This window comes from Sphaerodactylus townsendi, linkage group LG02 (assembly GCF_021028975.2).
Source record: "Sphaerodactylus townsendi isolate TG3544 linkage group LG02, MPM_Stown_v2.3, whole genome shotgun sequence".
Taxonomy (NCBI): Eukaryota; Metazoa; Chordata; class Lepidosauria; order Squamata; family Sphaerodactylidae; genus Sphaerodactylus; species Sphaerodactylus townsendi.
The window spans coordinates 67,388,072-67,405,897 of NC_059426.1; the positions used below are offsets into that span (position 1 = coordinate 67,388,072).

The window sequence follows — 17,826 nt, forward strand, 5'->3', positions numbered from 1 at the left end:
TGCAGGCAAAACATTAGGAACAAGATCCACCAGACCACGGCCACACAGCCCGGAAAACCCACCACAACCAGTTGAATCCGGCCGTGAAAGCCTTCGACAATACATCCCCTGCAAAGTTAAAAGTCTCAGATATATTCCAAATTAAGTAGCAAAAAATTCTATACTTTTATAATTTTTGGTGCAGTTATATTTTTATAACTTAATAATAATTCTAGACTACTTTCCACAAAGGTCAAAGTGTCATCTGTTCCTTCTTTTAAGCACTGAGATTTGTGCTTTTGCCATGCCCATCCAGTACTCAGAGCAATTTTTAAATTTGTAGTAATCAGTGTGTGGAGACCCATTAAGGAACCAAAGATATTCCTGAGAAACAGTCACAAGTGATCTAAATATTCTTTTCAGATTTACAACTTGCCTCTGAACAGTATAAACAGTACGATGGTCGATTACTACCAAGCACTGGACATTCCACAAATTGCCTCTTCAATTGACATTAAAAAGGCGTAAGTACCCCTTTCCCAGACCTCTTTCACTAGATGCAGTATCAATGTATTATACCAAGTACCAAAAAGCATTCTCTACTGTTCCCAGTGACCTATTTGGGGGGAGGGGGGAAGAGAGAAGGGGGAGACACAATGCAACATTTTATCACTATGGCTGTGGGAACTTTGCCTTGGAATGTCCAAAACTGTTAGTTTAACAGTGCCATCCTGTGCAATTACTCCAGTCTAAGTCAACTGACACAGGAGTAATTCTGCATAAAGATTGCACTGTACATTTTTTATATACAACAGCAGGTCTAAGTAGTGCTACCTAGTGACAGTTTTCTTAGGCATTATGGCTGTTGTACTTTAATATTACATTTCCTTTAAAAACCAGGTCATTATATGGGTATCTGACAACCCAAAAGCTTGTGTGGTAGGGAGAGACTTTACACCGTACTCTCCACCATAATCTGTTGTATCTGTTTCAAATGCTAATTAATGTTTGGTTGTATAATAGCTGCATGTTGGTGTACAGTTTGTTCTTTATTTCGTTCTGCTACTTACCAAGGACTCAAGGTGAATAGCAGCAGTTCAAAACACTCACAATAAAATAAAATACTCAAATTACTCACATTTGCTTGACCCAGATTTTTTACTGTTCGCCCAAAGTTTTAGCCAACTTATAGAAAATATTGAGCCAATGGATCCCTAGGGATATAAAATTTCACAACTGTGGGACAGCTGCCAAAACTGTCTATGTGCCTTTTCTATTTCAACAGTGCATAGATAATATAATCAAGAGGAGAAGAAGACAAATCTGATACATAGAGGTATACAACTGATGAAGAAGAAGAAGAAGAAGAAGAAGAAGAAGAAGAAGAAGAGGAGGAGGAGGAGGAGGAGGAGGAGGAGGAGGAGGAGTTTGGATTTATATCCACCCATTCTCTCCTATAGGAGACTCAAAGGGGCTTACAATCTCCTTGCCCTTCCCCCCTCACAACAAACACCCTGTGAGGTGTGTGGGGCTGAGAGAGCTCCGAAAAGCTGTGACTAGCCCAAGGTCATCCAGCTGGCATTTGTAGGAGTGCACATGCTAATCTGAATTCCCCAGATAAGCCTCCACAGCTCAAGCGGCAGAGCTGGGAATCAATCACCAGAAATTTTGCCTGGAAGAAAACACAGTGTGCTCTCTGTGCCACCACAGCAAGGAAATAAACAGTACTATTCTGTATCAGCTGATGTTTTCAACTGATCAAGGTCAGCCAAACAGAGAAAGCATTACAGTAGCCTAGCCTTGAGGTTATGAAAACACAAGTGATTGTTGCCATGCTAAAAAAAAAAGTTTTTGAGCAACTTGTGCCTTCCAGAATGAATAGATCGTGGGGTTTGAATGTGTACTATAGCATATCCAATGTAACATATCCTGTCCCTAAATTAGAATAAAATCCTCCTCTTGGGTAAGGGCTCACTCTTTTCAGTTATCCGAAAAACTGGGATCAAGTACACCCCCTCCAAATCTGATTAATTTTGCTGTCAAGAGATAAGTATCCCAATCTGAAGGATCCCACAGTTGGTATCATCTGATTGTGGTGATGGTTTATTCTAATGGTATGCCTACAGTCACATTTCTTTCCTCTGGAATATTGCAGGTACAGAAAAAATGCACTGAAATGGCATCCAGATAAAAACCCAGGGAATAAGGAATATGCTGAGAAGAGGTTCAAGGAGATAGCAGAAGCATATGAAGTGCTATCAGACAGTAAGAGTTCAGCCCCTTTTTCCTTTCACATTTTCTGCAGAGGTTCCAGGATCTTTAATATATGATGAGTAGCTTCCTGAGTGCTTGCCTTCCCTTGTTTTATTCAGCATCAGGGTTTTTTTTTGTAAAGATATGCTTCATGACCCCTTGCTCACTCTGCAATAAGATCTTATTTCTGCAGGTCGTGAAAGTGATGACTAGCTCTGAGGGAGTGGTGGCTGGCCAACTTCAGAGATTCCTGAATGAAGCAGATTGCTTGGATCTATTCCAATCTGACTTCAAGACAAGTTATGGGACTGAAATGGCCTTTGTCACCCTGGTGGATGATATCCATCAGGAGACGAACAGGAGGAGTGAAATTATGTTAATTCTCTTGAACGTTTCGGTGGCTTTTGATACCATTGATCAAAGTATCCTTCCGGATTGCCTGTTAAAGTTGGGACTGGGAGGCACTGGTGGTTCCACTCCTACTTTGAGGTTTCAGTGTGGTGCTGGGGGACTAATGTTCTTGTTCCCCATGCTTTTCAATATCTATGTAAAACTGCTGAGTTACCCAGGCAAGCAATAGTCAGCCAGGGGACTATTTCTGCTGGGGCCAGCAGAGTCATAACCTTGATGTCATATACAGCCCAGATTTAAGGAGTAGAACAAGGGTAAAGTGAATGCCAATATTCAGTCAACAGCTTTGATATCAAGGTCTGCCTGGCACATGACATCATTCTTTCCCCTCCTGAATTAAGAATGCATGGCTTCAGACAATGCCCCTGCTGAGGGCACAACCTCTTGAATCTGGTTCATAACAGCCCAGCCTTGAGATCTTGCATCTGGCTCTGGCTTCACAAAGAACTTGCAAATGACTTGCAAATTTGATTTCATCAGTGAACCAGCTAGACTGCTTTGCACCCCTTTCTCCCAAATATCAATCTGTCCAACTAGTAAGGGTCATTAAATTTACAGAGTTTCTTTTATTTAACAATCCAAGCTCGTCAACACTTGGAATGCCCCTGTTTTGATTTAATTGTCACAGCCCAAAACTCATCAGATCTTGGATGCTTCAGGCCTCAATCCATTCCAGTCATTTCCAACAGCACTGTCCAAGCCTGGGAGAAGAAGAAGAAGAAGAGTTTGGATTTATATCCCCCCTTTCTCTCCTGCAGGAGTCTCAAAGGGGCTTACAATCTCCTTGCCCTTCCCCCCTCACAACAAACACCCTGTGAGGTAGGTGGGGCTGAGAGAGCTCCGAGAAGCTGTGACTAGCCCAAGGTCACCCAGCTGGCGTGTGTGGGAGTGTACAGGCTAATCTGAATTCCCCAGATAAGCCTCCACAGCTCAGGCGGCAGAGCGGGGAATCAAACCCGGTTGCTCCAGATTAGATACACGAGCTCTTAACCTCCTACGCCACTGCTGCTCCTGCTCCTGCTGCAGTGGTGGGAACAGAACTGCTGCTCCTGCTCCTGCTGCAGTGGTGGGAACAGAACTTTGCTTTGCTCCAGGAAGATTCCCCCTTAAAATTGCCAGAGGGTCCATTTTTCCTGTATATAGACCTCCCCAAATCCATGGCAAAGTGCACTTGGATGTCCTCCTTATACCCATGAGAAGTGCTGGCCACTCCTTTAGTTCTCTCCTTGGACCTCTTCACTTCTGGAACAGTAAACATCACCTTCCCCTCAACGCCCTCTTCTATTCCTGTTGCAATCATTTCTCTAATTCCTAGGCTCCTTAAAACTCTCTCGTGTGTGTGTGTGTATGTGCACGTGCAACTTTTGAGTGTGTTTTTATTATTTTTAATCCCTCAGTAAAATTGTAACCCTTTCCCTCTTAATTCTAGTTTTGTGGATTTCTTGGGGGCACAGACCTCTGTATACACTGGTGAAATTCCTTTCCCACCTCTTGCATATGAGGTCTGTTCCCAGATGATTTTCCCAGCCATGAAAGGGAACAGAACAGACCAATTTGGGTAACAAGGCCATCCAGAGATCTGGCTCAACTGCCATCAATATGCAAATGACACTCAGCTATATTTTGCATTATCAGGAGACCATATCATTCCTGTATTGCTGCACCTTTACTAGTTTTCTACATGCTCACTCTGGTCATCCATGGAGGCTCTGCTTCACCTGCCCCTGCCATCTGAGGCTAGATGGATGGTGACCCAAGAAAGAGCCTTCCCTGTCATGGCACCAAAACTTTGAAATATCCAACTCTGGGAGATTCATCTGTTTCCCGCTATTGGTGTCTTTCACCAGCAGGTGAAGACGTTTTCAATTCATCTGGCATACGCCCAATAATTTTCTTTTACTCTCCATCTCATGTTGTTAATTTTTATATTTTGTTAACTTTTACATTTTAACTGTATTTTAATTGTTTCAATGTTTCATTTTTTATTTATTCGCCTTGAAGACCCTGATTGGGTATAAAGACAGCATAAAATGGTTTAAGTAAATAAATAAATTACAGCCAACACACTATAAACTGCTATTCAGTCTCCACCCCATTCACAATCCCTCCCATTAGAGTCTATCCCTTTGGCATATTGTGGGGCTTTCCTTCTTTCACTCCTCCTTTCTTTTGATTAGGAGAGAACAGGAACAGTGCTGCTGAATGCTTATGTAGTCAAGTTAAAGTTCAAGATTAGTATCTTCCTCATTCTCCCTTCCAGGTTACAAACGCAATCTTTATGACCTCTACGGCACTGAAGGACTTATAGGTGCAAGTACAGGTAAGTGCCAGGTTCAAGGGAACTGTGATGCAGGGACATAATATCTGTGTATGTATGGGATGCGCTGCATGCCTTACTTCTGTGTTTTTTTTTCACTGTTAGCATGTACAAACTATTGGTTACTGCCTCACACCTTGAAGGCATGTGATTTCTGTTTAACACCACAGGCTGTTGGTAAACTTTACATTATTTCATCTGGGTTTTTTTTCTTTCCTGCTGATCAGAGGCATAACAAAGATATCTTGGCCCTAGTGGAAAGCATATTTTTGGATCCGCTCTGCACACATCCACATTTTGTGTGTATGTAAAGAAAGTGCTTATTTCAAAATTAAGTTCATATTTGATATAATCTCCTTCTCCTCTTCTTGCCCCACAAAATTTCAACAGAAATGTGTGAATTCAAAATTATTTTATGTAACTTTATTTATTTAAATATAAATGTTACCCCTAATTCATCTTACTTAACCGGTGCTGAGTTTACAGAACCTCCCTTTGTATCTTCTTGTTGGCAAATACATTTGTTTTCCTGACAAAATCATTCTTACTGAATGTTATTCTGTCAGTCACTCTGGGACAGCAAGAGCACCTCAAGTGGTTAGGAAGAATCATGGCATGGTGGGTATTGCAAATAAAATTAGGCTTTGAGTTCTCAGTAATGGAGGGGGAAACTTGAATACACCTGGCACAGCAGTAGTGGGCAGCAATTGCCTGTAGAAGCCACTCCACCTTGTCCTATGGGCACTACACCGCTACTGCTGGAGGTAGAACTTTCATTGTGTTACCCTGATGAAGAATTACTTGGCTCAAAATACATCTAATGGTATTTCACTTCGAGCGATAAACTCTTCTCTGCATCCGTGACATGCTGTTCTTGTTTTACATTTATTTTGGTGGCTTCCCTCTTGTTTGGTAACTGTTCTTAAAAGATGTATGCAGGGATCTACCCTTTTAATAAAATGGAATAAAGTATCTCATAGTTTCCTAAGTTGTATTCAGATGACCAAAGACTTTCTTCCCATCTAGCCACAATCTTTTCCTTCTGGCTCAGTAACTTGCTTTGGGAAAAGTGATAATTGCCTGAGATATTTTTCTCCCTCCCCCTTTACCTTCTTTCTTCCCACCCTTGAGAGCACCATGGCCTGCTGAAACTATGTGATCCAAATATAAGACATTTTATTTGTTTCTTGAAAGGAACTGATCTTTATCAGAGCACAGATGGGACTTCTGACTTAACGTTCACTTTTCGGGATGCAGATGAGGTCTTCAGGGAATTCTTTGGAGAACAAGATCCTTTCACACAACTCTTTGGTACGTGTTAGTACATGGGGAGAAGTAGAAAACAGAAGAAGTAGTCTGACACAGGTGAATCTTGGCCAGGGCCAATTTTCAGCAGCTCTCTAATATATAGGATAAAGGTCTTCACAAGCCATACCATCACTGAAATTGGCAGGAATTTTTAGAATGTGCATTTCTGTTTAATTCATCCTTCTACAAATCTCTGAAACTGTTTCTCTGCATTTCTTCAAAACCACAGCAGATTTAATTTTGGTTTCCATGTGACATTGTACTTCTGCCAAATGTTTAGGTTTTCTCTGGCTCCACTGTGGGTTTCCTCAAACTTGCTTTGGCAACATTGCTTCTAAAAGATCATGCCAAAAGTGAGTTTGGGAAAAGTGTATACGGGGAGATATGGATTTCTGTACCTCCCTTCCTATCTGCCATTACCCATATCACCAATCACAGGCTTTTTGATGTGTGTATTAAAACACTATTATTATTATTATTATTATTATTATTATTATTATTATTATTATTATTATTATTATTATTATTATTATTAATTGTATTTATAAACCTATAGCAATATAGCAGCAGCTAATACTTTTTTAAAAAACCTGGCAAAAATTCTGTGGGTGGTAGAGGTGAGGGGGTGCTAAGGAGGAGGAGAAACCACTGAAAAAATTTCAGTCCGAAGACTGTTTTGTCACTGTGACTGTCTTTGCATCTATAAGAGGCAATGCTAGGATAAACAGAAATTGTCCACATGCAGAAACAACAGAAGAGTATGTAACCCCTATGATCAGAATGGGTTGACCCAGAAAGGGGTGGAGACTCTAAGCCTCAGAAGGCTGCAAAACTGGTGAAGTTGGAGGAAGCAAGGCTACCAGGCTGGGACCTTGATTTAATCCGTTATAAGCTCTTAACACCTTGTTTAAGGTAATTGCCAAGTTGTTGGGAACTAGTGGGAAGGGAGTTGGTTATTTTTGCTATAATTGTAAATGTTAGAATTTATTGTTTCAGGGCTTGCTATGTATGTAGTTGATGGGAGTTCGTTTGGGGACCTTCATCATCTTGGATCCCATTTACCAAGCCTCTGAAGTCTTCATAAGCCAACCACCAGCAGGAATTGGACTTTGCATTTATCAGTTATATTGAGACCTTACCTGCCTCTGAGGACAGTATTCCAGAAGAATTTGCAAATGAAGGCTGCCAAGAGGCCTTTGAGACTTGGTAAATGGGATCCAAGATGATGAAGGTCCCCAAACGAACTCCCATCAACTACATACATAGCAAGCCCTGAAACAATAAATTCTAACAATTACAATTATAGCAACTCCCTTCCCACTAGTTCCCAACAACTTGGCAATTACCTTAAACAAGGTGTTAAGAGCTTATAACGGATTAAATCAAGGTCCCAGCCTGGTAGCCTTGCTTCCTCCAACTTCACCAGTTTTGCAGCCTTCTGAGGCTTAGAGTCTCCACCCCTTTCTGGGTCAACCCATTCTGATCATAGGGGTTACAAGTACAACTGGCAAGGAGTCATCACTAGTCCAAAATCAAACAAATAAATACTCCCATTTTAGAGATAGGGTTAGAAACAGCCAGCCACAGATGCAGGTGAAATGTTAGGAGCAAGATCTACCAGACCACAGCCACACAGCCCAGAAAACCCACAACTAGTTGAATCCGGCTGTGAAAGCCTTTGACAATACAAGAAACAGTGTTACTTTATCAAGGATAATGTTTGTGGCTGGGGCTGGGCACATGGGTTTGAATTCAGGTCTAGATCTCTAGAGTTTAGACCATGCTGGATACTACTGTCGGAAACCCAGAGAATAGAGCAGACTTGCTAAACCTAATAGGCTACAACTTGCCATTCATACATGTAGCAGAGATGCAGAAAGTACCAAGGGACCCTGACTCATATACCTGGAAGGAAAGGAAAACTTGAATGATAAGGGTGGAGATGGGCTGTTTCCACACAGATGTTTTACTCCACCTTGGCTTCCTTACAACAGTATTGTTGTCAGGAGCATCTGTATGATGTCATCATCTGTCCGTCCTGTTTCCATATTTTCCTGTTTTGCTGCAGTGGTTCCCCAACATGGTTTTGTACAATCTTTTGGGAAAGATCACAGTCAAAACAGCTTTGGATGCAATGTGGATGGGAAGGAGTGCCTTTTAACAGGTTCTAACCACATTAGGGTCATTTTCCTTACCTGAGTCCCCAACAACTGCCATTTCTTCTACAAACACTGGAAGGTGCTTCCCCCCGCCCCCCAAATGTTAATTGACAAGTTGCCTATGGCAGCCAGTTCAATCATGGGATTAGTCCCTAATACTCCAGTGATACCACTTAATGCTTTTGTGTGCATAGATTCAAAGCATCTTGTGCACACAGATTCAGATTGTGTGCTTGAATTTCTAAGTTCAAGACTATGAGATCCTGAAAATAACCATGAACCTACTGGACAGTCCTATTAGCAGTACTTTAAACCCTTTAGGGACTGTACAAAATTTTACATCCATGAAATAAATGCCGTAACTCTTTGAGAGGCTAAAAGATTAAGCTTGAGGATTTGTTGTTGATTTATTATGCAGACCTACAATGCTAGTACAATGCAGGGGTGTGCAAAGAAAAATTGGATTTGAGTATATTGGATTCCAAATTTTTCAGGATTCCCAAATTTTCCCAAGTATCCATATTGGTATGGGTTTTTACAGGGTTTCTTTGGGAATCCCCCCAAAATTCATCTCCATTGGAGCCTGTGAAGAAACTTTCCAACGCTTGGAGGTGGGCAGTTTTTAAAGGTAGAGATATCAAATTTTCAGCACAGCTGCTGGTAACTCACCTTACAACCCCCCACCAGGTTTGGTTAATATTGAGTCAGGGATCCAATTTTATGGCCCCAAAATAGAGGAAAAATGGGACCTTATAGAATTGGACTCGCTGACCCAATCTTTACCCAATTCGGTGGTACCTTAAAGACAGTCACCAGCAGCTACATTGAAAATTTGGAGCCTCTACCTTAAAAAACACTGCCCCCCCACCCCAGGAGTCCTGGAACAATTTCTCATAGGCTACAATGGAGACAAACAGGTGGGATTTAAACCTGAGTGCAGAGGAGGGGTTTCCTCTTTTCAAAGGGGTTTCTAGTGTTGTAGCCAGTGATCCTAAAACACTCCCAGATGTATTTATTTATTTATTTGCTATTTAGGGATCAGGATACTGACTACAGTTTTAAAAGCCATTTTCCCCAGTTACTGAATGCATACCACTACATAGGACCTTCCTTAACTTTGGAAATGTGGGTAGAAAAGAATAGAGGAAGAATGCCAGGCTTCCTTAGATAATAGGTTTGTTCTAATCTTGCAGGTCCAACTAACTGCAAGATTCTGCTCTTTTCCATTCCTTGAATGTTACAAAGGATTTCCTTCTTCCCTTCCAGATGCAGTATAATTGCCAATTTGTATTGCTGAATTGTTAACCACAGTTCACTGAAATCAATTTATCCATGCTCAGGTATTCAGTGAACTGGTCCATGTATTATTATTTCTTTCATTTACGCCATGTTGTCTTTTGCCCCAATGGGGAGCCAAAGTGGCTTACATCATCCCTCCATTTTATCCTCACAATTGACCTGTAAACTGAGTTAGGTTGTGACTGTATGAGTGGCCCAAAGTCACCCAGCAAGTTTCTGTGGTGGAGTGTGGAGTGGGGATTTGAACCTGGGTCTCCCAGACAGTAGTCCAACACTCTAACCAATTATTTTTATATTATTATTATTTTGATTATATTGTGCATTGTTATAATAAATGTCATTCTCATTGTTAGAGCACATGTGATAAGTCTGTCCCTGTTTTCCAGATGACTTTTCTCCATTTGTAGATCAGGATGACAGTATATCTCAGCTGATCATTCCAGGAGGTGTCACCTACTCCTACTACTCCTATGCTTCCCCAGGCCTGACAGGTAAGAGTATATAAGAGAACCCAGTGTCAATCTATCTCACCCTATTTGTACATGTCATTTGCAGCCAGAGCCTGTCTTCTGTGATTTTCAGTCTTTGGTTTCTGCATTTTGGGTCCCAACTTTTTCTGTTTCCATCAGCTCATAATAACTCATCCATGCTTTCCAAAAGTATGAAGACCATCTGTTCCTATTACATTTATACCTGCCAGCTTCTTTTGCTGTAACATAGCTGAGGAAAGCTTCTTGGGGCCTGTGGGAGTGGCACATGTACCTCTCAATGTTGATGCTATTCTATTTTCTAGACTTCTTCACTACCTTTGGACCTGGTGCTGAAATGGGACTTGGTTTTCATTCCATCTCCACAACTACCAAGTGCATCAATGGCAAGCGGATAACTACCAAGAGGTGAGGTGACAGGATGGGTCCAATGACATGGGCTACTGTGTCTCATAGTCAAACTCCACGTGAGGCCTCTCTTTGGACTGTGTCTACAGATGACAGTTTTACCCCACTCTCCCTTGGCAAATGCTGAGCTCAGGATAGCTTCCAACAAATCAAGGTCGAGCATTATAAAAATTAATTCGAACAACAATTCTAACAAAAACTCTGCTAATCACAAACATTGTTTCTGAGTCAAATCAACATTTTGTTTTTACCTCTTTGTAACAATATGTGGGTTTTATGATAATGCTGCTATTGTGATTTTAAAGGATTTTAGTGTTTAATGTTTACAACTTGTATTTTATAACTTGTATTTTATTGTGTACTGTCTGTTATTGTACACCGCCCAGAGGCCTTCAGCGATTGGGCGGTCTATAAAATCAATCGATAGATCGATAGATCGATAGATACCCTCAGTGTTGTGCTCAGATATCGTTTCAGGAAGGATGAAGGATAAATAAAGGACAGAAGTACAAAGCCACTTTTTAGTCACATGAGTAGAATATTAGAACGAACGTAGTTACATTTGCCTTCAGAAAGGGAAATTTCTCAAAGATGAGGGGGATAGTGCGCAGGAAGCTGAAAGGGAAAATTAAGAGAGTAAAAAATGTCCAAGGTGCTTGGAAGTTATTTAAAAACACAGTCTTAAAAGCTCAGCTGGAATGTGTTCCGCAGGTTAGGAAAGGCAGTGCCCAGTCCAAAAGAAAGCCACCATGGTTAACAAGGGAGGTTGAGGAAATTATTAGGAAAAAAAAGATGTCTTTTAGAAAATGGAGTCCAACTTAACTGATGAAGAATACCAGAGAGAACACAAATGGTGGCAAAAGAGAAGCAAGTTAGCTGTAAGGGAGGCAAAAAAGGATTATGAGGAACACATGGCTGCGAACATCAAGACTATTAAAGCAACAAACAGTCCATCAAGTACATCAAAAGCAGGAAGCAAGCTAGGGAAGCCGTAGGCCCAAGTTAGATGATGAAGGAATAAAAAGTGTGCTAAAAAGATGACAGGGAGATTGCAGAGAAGTTGAATGAATTCTTTGCATCTGTCTTCACCCAAGAGGAGGTGAGGAAAATTCCTGCATCTGAAACTCAAGCTTCTTAGGAGGTGAATCCGAGGAACTAGTGAAGATAGTGGTAGATAAGGAAGAAGTTCTTGTCAGCCATTGATAAACTAAATGCTACCAAATCCCCTGGCCCAGATTGCATCTATCCAAGAGTTCTTAAAGAGCTCAAGCATGAAATTGCTGATCTTCTCACTTTAATATGCAACTTATCCCTGAAATCAGGCTCCATCCCAGAAGACTGGAAGATGGCCAATGTCATTCACCAATCTTTAAGAAAGGGTCTGTGGGGGACTCCAGGAAATTACAGGCCAGTCAGTTTGACATCTGTTCCTGGTAAATTAGTAGAATCTATCATTAAAGATCAAATTATTAAACATGTAGAAAAGCAAGACCTGCTGAGGAAGAGTCAGCATGGCTTTTGTAGAGGCAAGTCCTGTCTTACAAACTTACTAGAGTTCTTTGAGGGTGTAAACAGACATGTGGATAAGGGGGAACCAGTGGACATTGTCTACTTGGATTTCCAAAAGGCTTTTGACAAAGTTCCTCAACAGAGACTGTTGAGAAAACTCAGCAATGAAGGAATAAGAGGGGAAGTCCTCCTATGGATTAAAAACTGGTTGAGGAACAGGCAACAAAGGGTGGGTATAAATGGGAAGTTCTCACAATGGAGAGATGTAGGGAGTGGTGTCCCCCAAGGATCCGTTTTGGGACCAGTGCTCTTTAACTTATTCATAAAATGACCTGGAAGTAGGGGTGGGTAGCGTGGTGGCCAAGTTTGCAGATGATACCAAATTGTGTAGGGTGGTGAGAACCACAAAGGATTGCGAAGAGCTCCAAGCGGACCTTGATAAATTAGGTGAGTGGGCTCAGAAATGGCAAATGCAGTTCAATGTAGCACGTAAAGTGATGCACATAGGGGCAAAACATCCAACCTTCACATACACGCTTAAGCAGGGTCAGTGCTATCAGTCACAGACCAGGAAAGGGATTTGGGTGTCTTAGCTGACAGTTCCATGGGAATGTCAACTCAATGCATGGCAGCTGTGAAAAAGGCAAACTCTATGCTGGAGATAATTAGGAAAGGAGTTGATACCAAAACTGCAAAGATTGTCATGCCCTTATATAAAGCAGTGGTGCGACCGCACTTGGAGTACTGTGTTCAGTTCTGGTCACGTGATCTCAAAAAAAAGGATATCGAAGAGATAGAAAAAGTGCAGAGAAGGGCAACGAGGATGATTGAAGGATTGGAGCACCTTCCTTATGAGGAGAGGCTGCAGCGTTTGGGACTCTTTAGTTTGGAGAGGAGACGTCTGAGGGGGGATATGATTGAAGTCTATAAAATTATGCATGGGGTAGAAAATGTTGACAGAGAGAATTTTTTCTCTCTTTCTCACAATACTAGAACCAGGGGGCATTCACTGAAAATGCTGGGGGAAGAATTAGGACTAATAAAAGGAAACACTTCTTCAATTTCAGCGCGTGTGATTGGTGTTTGGAATATGCTGTCAAGCAGGAGAGGTGGTGATGGCTGGCTAACCTGGATAGCTTTAAAAGGAAGCTGAGACTGGACAGATTTATGGAGGAGAAGTCAATCTATGGATACCAATCTTGATCCTCCTTGATCTCAGATTGCAAATGCCTTAGCAGACCAGGTGCTCAGGAGCAGCAGCAGCAGCAGGCCATTGCTTTCACATCCTGCATGTGAGCTCCCAAAGGCACCTGGTGGGCCACTGCGAGTAGCAGAATGCTGGACTAGATGGACTCTGGTCTGATCCAGCAGGCTAGTTCTTATGTTCTTATGTTCTTAATATTCTTACTAGCATTTAGCCTAAATATATTTTCCATTGTTTTAGTCTTATACCTCAGTTTTCTTTCTGAGAGCTTTTTAAATAGTTAAAACTGTCAGCATATTTTCTCCTTTTCCCTTTTAAACTTCTTTTAAGGAGATCAAACATCTTTAAACTTGTTTCTACTAGATTTTTTTCCAAGACCTGTTAATACCTTGAAATTGTTTCTGGATCTTTGCCATTTTTTATAATCTTTAGTATCCAGAATGAAAATGGGAGTTTATCATTGTAGGAAGAGAGTAACACTTTGAATTTGTACTTCTTTCTGCTAATTTTTCTCTGTTTTTTAAAATATTTTTGAACTTAAATCTCTTTAACGTTTTCAGTCCTTTCCTGTTTTTTTATCACTTACAACTATATTTACTATTTTATTCACTCGGCAAATAATTGATGAGAGCACTGAACATACCTCAGCACTGATGCTCAAAGAATAATTCCTATCTGTGACCTTTTTAATACTATCATTTACAAGTATTTTAATTCCACAATCAATGTATTTTTAGAAATTTGTAATGTGTATCCATCCCACGATATCTAAGACCTGTTAATATACTAAAAAAATGCACTGAAAATAATTTGATAATAAATACATTAAAATTCTTCACCAAGTATCACCTCAGTATCCATCAAAAGCTAGCACATAAAGACCTGTCTTTTGATGCTTCTGAAAGATTCTAGAATATAGACAATATGGTGAGGTTTTAAGAGGGAGGGAGTTTTATCATGGTGGGGGGGACAGTCATGAAGAATGCTTCTGTGTGGATGTGTGTGCACAGGCTTGGCTGACAGGAATGCAGTGTGGCAAGTATTTCACATCATGCAGCTGGGAAAACTGTCTGACATTTTTTACAGAATTATTGAGACTGGGCAGGAGACAGTGGAGATTGATGAGGATGGAGAGCTCAAAGTGGCAGAAGTGCAGGGTAAGAAATAGAGTCTGGGAAGCTTGAGAAAAGAGCAAACTGGTGAGCATATGTCTGCAGGGTAAGATGCCTAATTCAAAAAGGGTTTTGGTATGAGTTCTCTTACTTTGGAATAGCTTTGAAAGCCAGCTTTTAAAAGCAGGGAAGGGTGGGGCTCGGGGCGTGGCCATGCCACTGACTTCCATGCAAGCCAGGAAGCAGGGCTTAGGGGGTGGGGGTGCCCAGAGAAGGAGTTGTCTCCAGGCACCATTTCCCTCCCATACAGAGGATCTGATGGTCGTAAAGCAAGTGGAGTATATATACCTGTGGATTGTCCAGAGTGGGAGAAAGAACCGTTTGCATTGGTTAACAAGTGTAAAGGGTGCAATTAGTGAGTGTGATTTGCATGTGTTGAGTGGAATCCACCCATTTTAGCATATGTAAGAAACCATGAAGTTGCACAATCAATTAGTGAGGGCATCTGAATAGTTGTTGCCTGGCATTAACATTCTTTTGCTCTTTCCTGGTTTGACAATTATGCCTGGTCAAGTATAGGTCTCTCAAGGTTAGGGTGATCCTTGGAGTGAGTACATCATGCTACTGTCTTATGCACTATCATTAATACAAGTGATAAAATATTTTGGGCCAGGTTTTTGTTAGTACGTATTTCTTCCACACCACATGACTTCAGAAGAGAGGTCTAACAGAGTAAGGGTTCTCTTCTCACACTGAATGTGGCCTTGGGACAGGATTGTTGATGCCTCACTGACAAAGGGAAGCTCCTTGTTCTATGCTGCCTTTGTTCACATGCTAAAGAATCCTCACATGCTCTCATCTTTATAAAAATCCCACCACTACAAGCTCTGCAGTATCATGCCACAACTATCATGCAAGCCCCCCCTTACGTGTAGCTGGAGTGAGTCTACAGCCTGGGGCTGAAGGGAATAGGGGCTTCCAATGCTTGGTATATTATCCCTCCTCCTTTGCTTTTTCTCCAGACCTCAGCAATAACATGAAGGCCAGAATGGAACGCATCAGCCAGGAGCAGCCAGAGGTCCTGAGCTCTGCCATTGACGTCCTAGCTCCGCTGCGCTCACAAAGTGCTGAGTCTGTTCTTGCCCACCCCGAGGATGATGGCAAGGACCTGCATCGGGCCATGGCCTCCAGTCTGTCTGAGATAGAGAATGTGGTGACACACTCAGTGAACCTCCATAGCTCAAAGAAGAGACGGGGCAGCACTCGACGGGCACGCAAAAGAATACTAGGACCCAACCAGGAAGTGGGTGGCCCTTTGGCCATCAGAGCTAAAAGCCCAGGTGGGGGAGACAATAAGGGGACAGAGGACAAGGTAGCTGAAGGACCAAAGCCAGGAGGTATCACAGAGGCACCAAGGAGTCATCTTGTGCATGAAGAGAATGATTCTGCTCTTAAAGATGCCCAGTATGGCATTCCTGGGATAGTTCCTGCCCGGAGAGATAGGGAATCTGTCATGTGCATCATTCTCTGAGCCCCAAAATACAAGACAACAGTAATGAGTGTCCAATAAAGGTCACTGTCTGGCTGTTAGTCTTCACTGCTGTATTATTCACTGGGGAATGATAGGTTTGCCTGTGGGATGGGAGCAGCATGTACTAAGGCTCAGTTTGAGTAATTTGAATAAATTCTACAAGCAGAAGTGTAGAGGCCTGGCATATTTGAAAGGGTGCAGGCAGAGCAGTCATCAAACCATGAAAGGTGGTTTAAGCATCTGTCTGATATATGGCTAGGAATCAATATGACAGGAAGCACTGCTTTTTTTTATAAGGCTGATAAGAGCTGGAGAGATCAAAAGCACAACTTGAACTTCTTGTCGCAAACTAGAACTTTCCACATAATAGCTCTTCCCAAATCAGCTCCCATAATGCCAGGCCACCGTACCATAAACAACAAGTAGGGCAAATACTTCTGAATTACACAAAAAAGTTAGTCCAGACAGAAACGGTGTCCAGGTCCAGACCTTGAAAAGGCTTTGTGAAGGAAATATATATTCCTTTAAATTTACTTAGAGATCATTTATCTTGTATATTGGGTTTTTTATGGGGCAACCATTTGGTTTTGCTACGTCTTTACAATGCAACCATTTGCCCTAACTAAAGTTGTAAACTGTGTTTGTGTTTAGTTTAAGTGGTGTTATTCTTTAGATAACGGGCCATATTCTAAAAGGGACAGATAGGGCTTAATTGCCAAGAATGCTCAGGTGGGGGTCATCTCTCTCACCATCTAGAACCGTGGTGGTGAACCTTCTAGATGTTATGGACTACAATTCCCATCAGCCCCTTCCAGCATGGTCAATTGGCCATCCTGGCAGGGGCTGATGGGAATTGTAGTCCATAATATCTGGAGTGCCAAAGGCTCGCCACCACTGATCCAGAAGATTCAACTTTATCGACACCCAATAGGTCTATTACTGATCAAGTGGTCTAGATGAGCCAATTCTATAAAACCCCTGACACCATTTTAGATGGAGATTGTTTTGCTAAAAGATTCTTCTTAAGATTTTCTCGTTGTTCTTGTTGTCTTACTATTCTTCTGCCTTAGGTTAAAGAGCCTTGTATTGAATTGTTTTTTAATACTTAGAACTGTCTAGAGCTGAGAACTGATCTTATCTTTTTGTTTTCTTTCTTTTTAATAAAATTGTAAAATCTCAGCTGTTTGAGAGTATCTGGATAAGGAATCCAGGTTTTGGTACGTTACTGGTAAGTCACCCAGCTTTGGGTAACCTTTTCACAGGCATCTATACAAAAACGGCTTAATTAAAAGAAGACAGGAAAATTCCATCAAAATGTGGCTTCTCCTTTTACTGTAGTGGAAACATTCTGGCTTCTCTGCAACTGTTCCTACAAATTCTTCTTTTAAAATCTAAACTTGGCAGTGGGTTCCATTTAAGACACTTGAGAACAGAAGTTCATCTCTCATGTGTGTTCAGCCATAAACCTAGTGAGATTATTTCCTCCCACTTCTGTTTCAGGGAGATGGTTCCAAAAAAGAAAGAACAGTGCAGCAGATCAAGCCTAGATGAAAGCCACACCCTCTGACCCAGGTGCAGAGAGGGGGGAGGTGCTTTGCACATGTGCAAAGTTCAGAATCAGCCTGTAAATTAAGATAAATACAGTCCCATATAATTATGATATAGCTGACATATCACACCAGCAAAATAACTAACTTGTTGAACCAGTTCATTTAAGTTTTATTTTCTGGTACATCCTTGAATGAAACGAACAGCAGCTGGAAAAGGTGCCTCTAGTTTCGCTTCCATCCACTAGAGCAGTGATAGCGAACCTTTTCGAGACCGAGTGCCCAAATTGCAACCCCAAAC

General features: G+C 41.5%; 1 protein-coding gene across 1 annotated transcript in view; it reads left to right on the forward strand.

Annotated features, from left to right (window-relative positions):
* Positions 1-15,978, forward strand: part of LOC125426255 — a 33,091-nt gene extending 17,113 nt beyond the window's left edge. Inside the window, exons 8-15 of the mRNA XM_048484516.1 lie at positions 403-503; positions 2,135-2,286; positions 4,904-4,963; positions 6,155-6,271; positions 10,113-10,217; positions 10,520-10,622; positions 14,422-14,492; positions 15,470-15,978. Coding sequence (XP_048340473.1) covers positions 403-503; positions 2,135-2,286; positions 4,904-4,963; positions 6,155-6,271; positions 10,113-10,217; positions 10,520-10,622; positions 14,422-14,492; positions 15,470-15,978 — 1,218 coding nt within the window. The remainder of the gene's footprint in view (positions 1-402; positions 504-2,134; positions 2,287-4,903; positions 4,964-6,154; positions 6,272-10,112; positions 10,218-10,519; positions 10,623-14,421; positions 14,493-15,469) is intronic.
* The last annotated feature ends 1,848 nt before the right edge of the window (positions 15,979-17,826 follow it).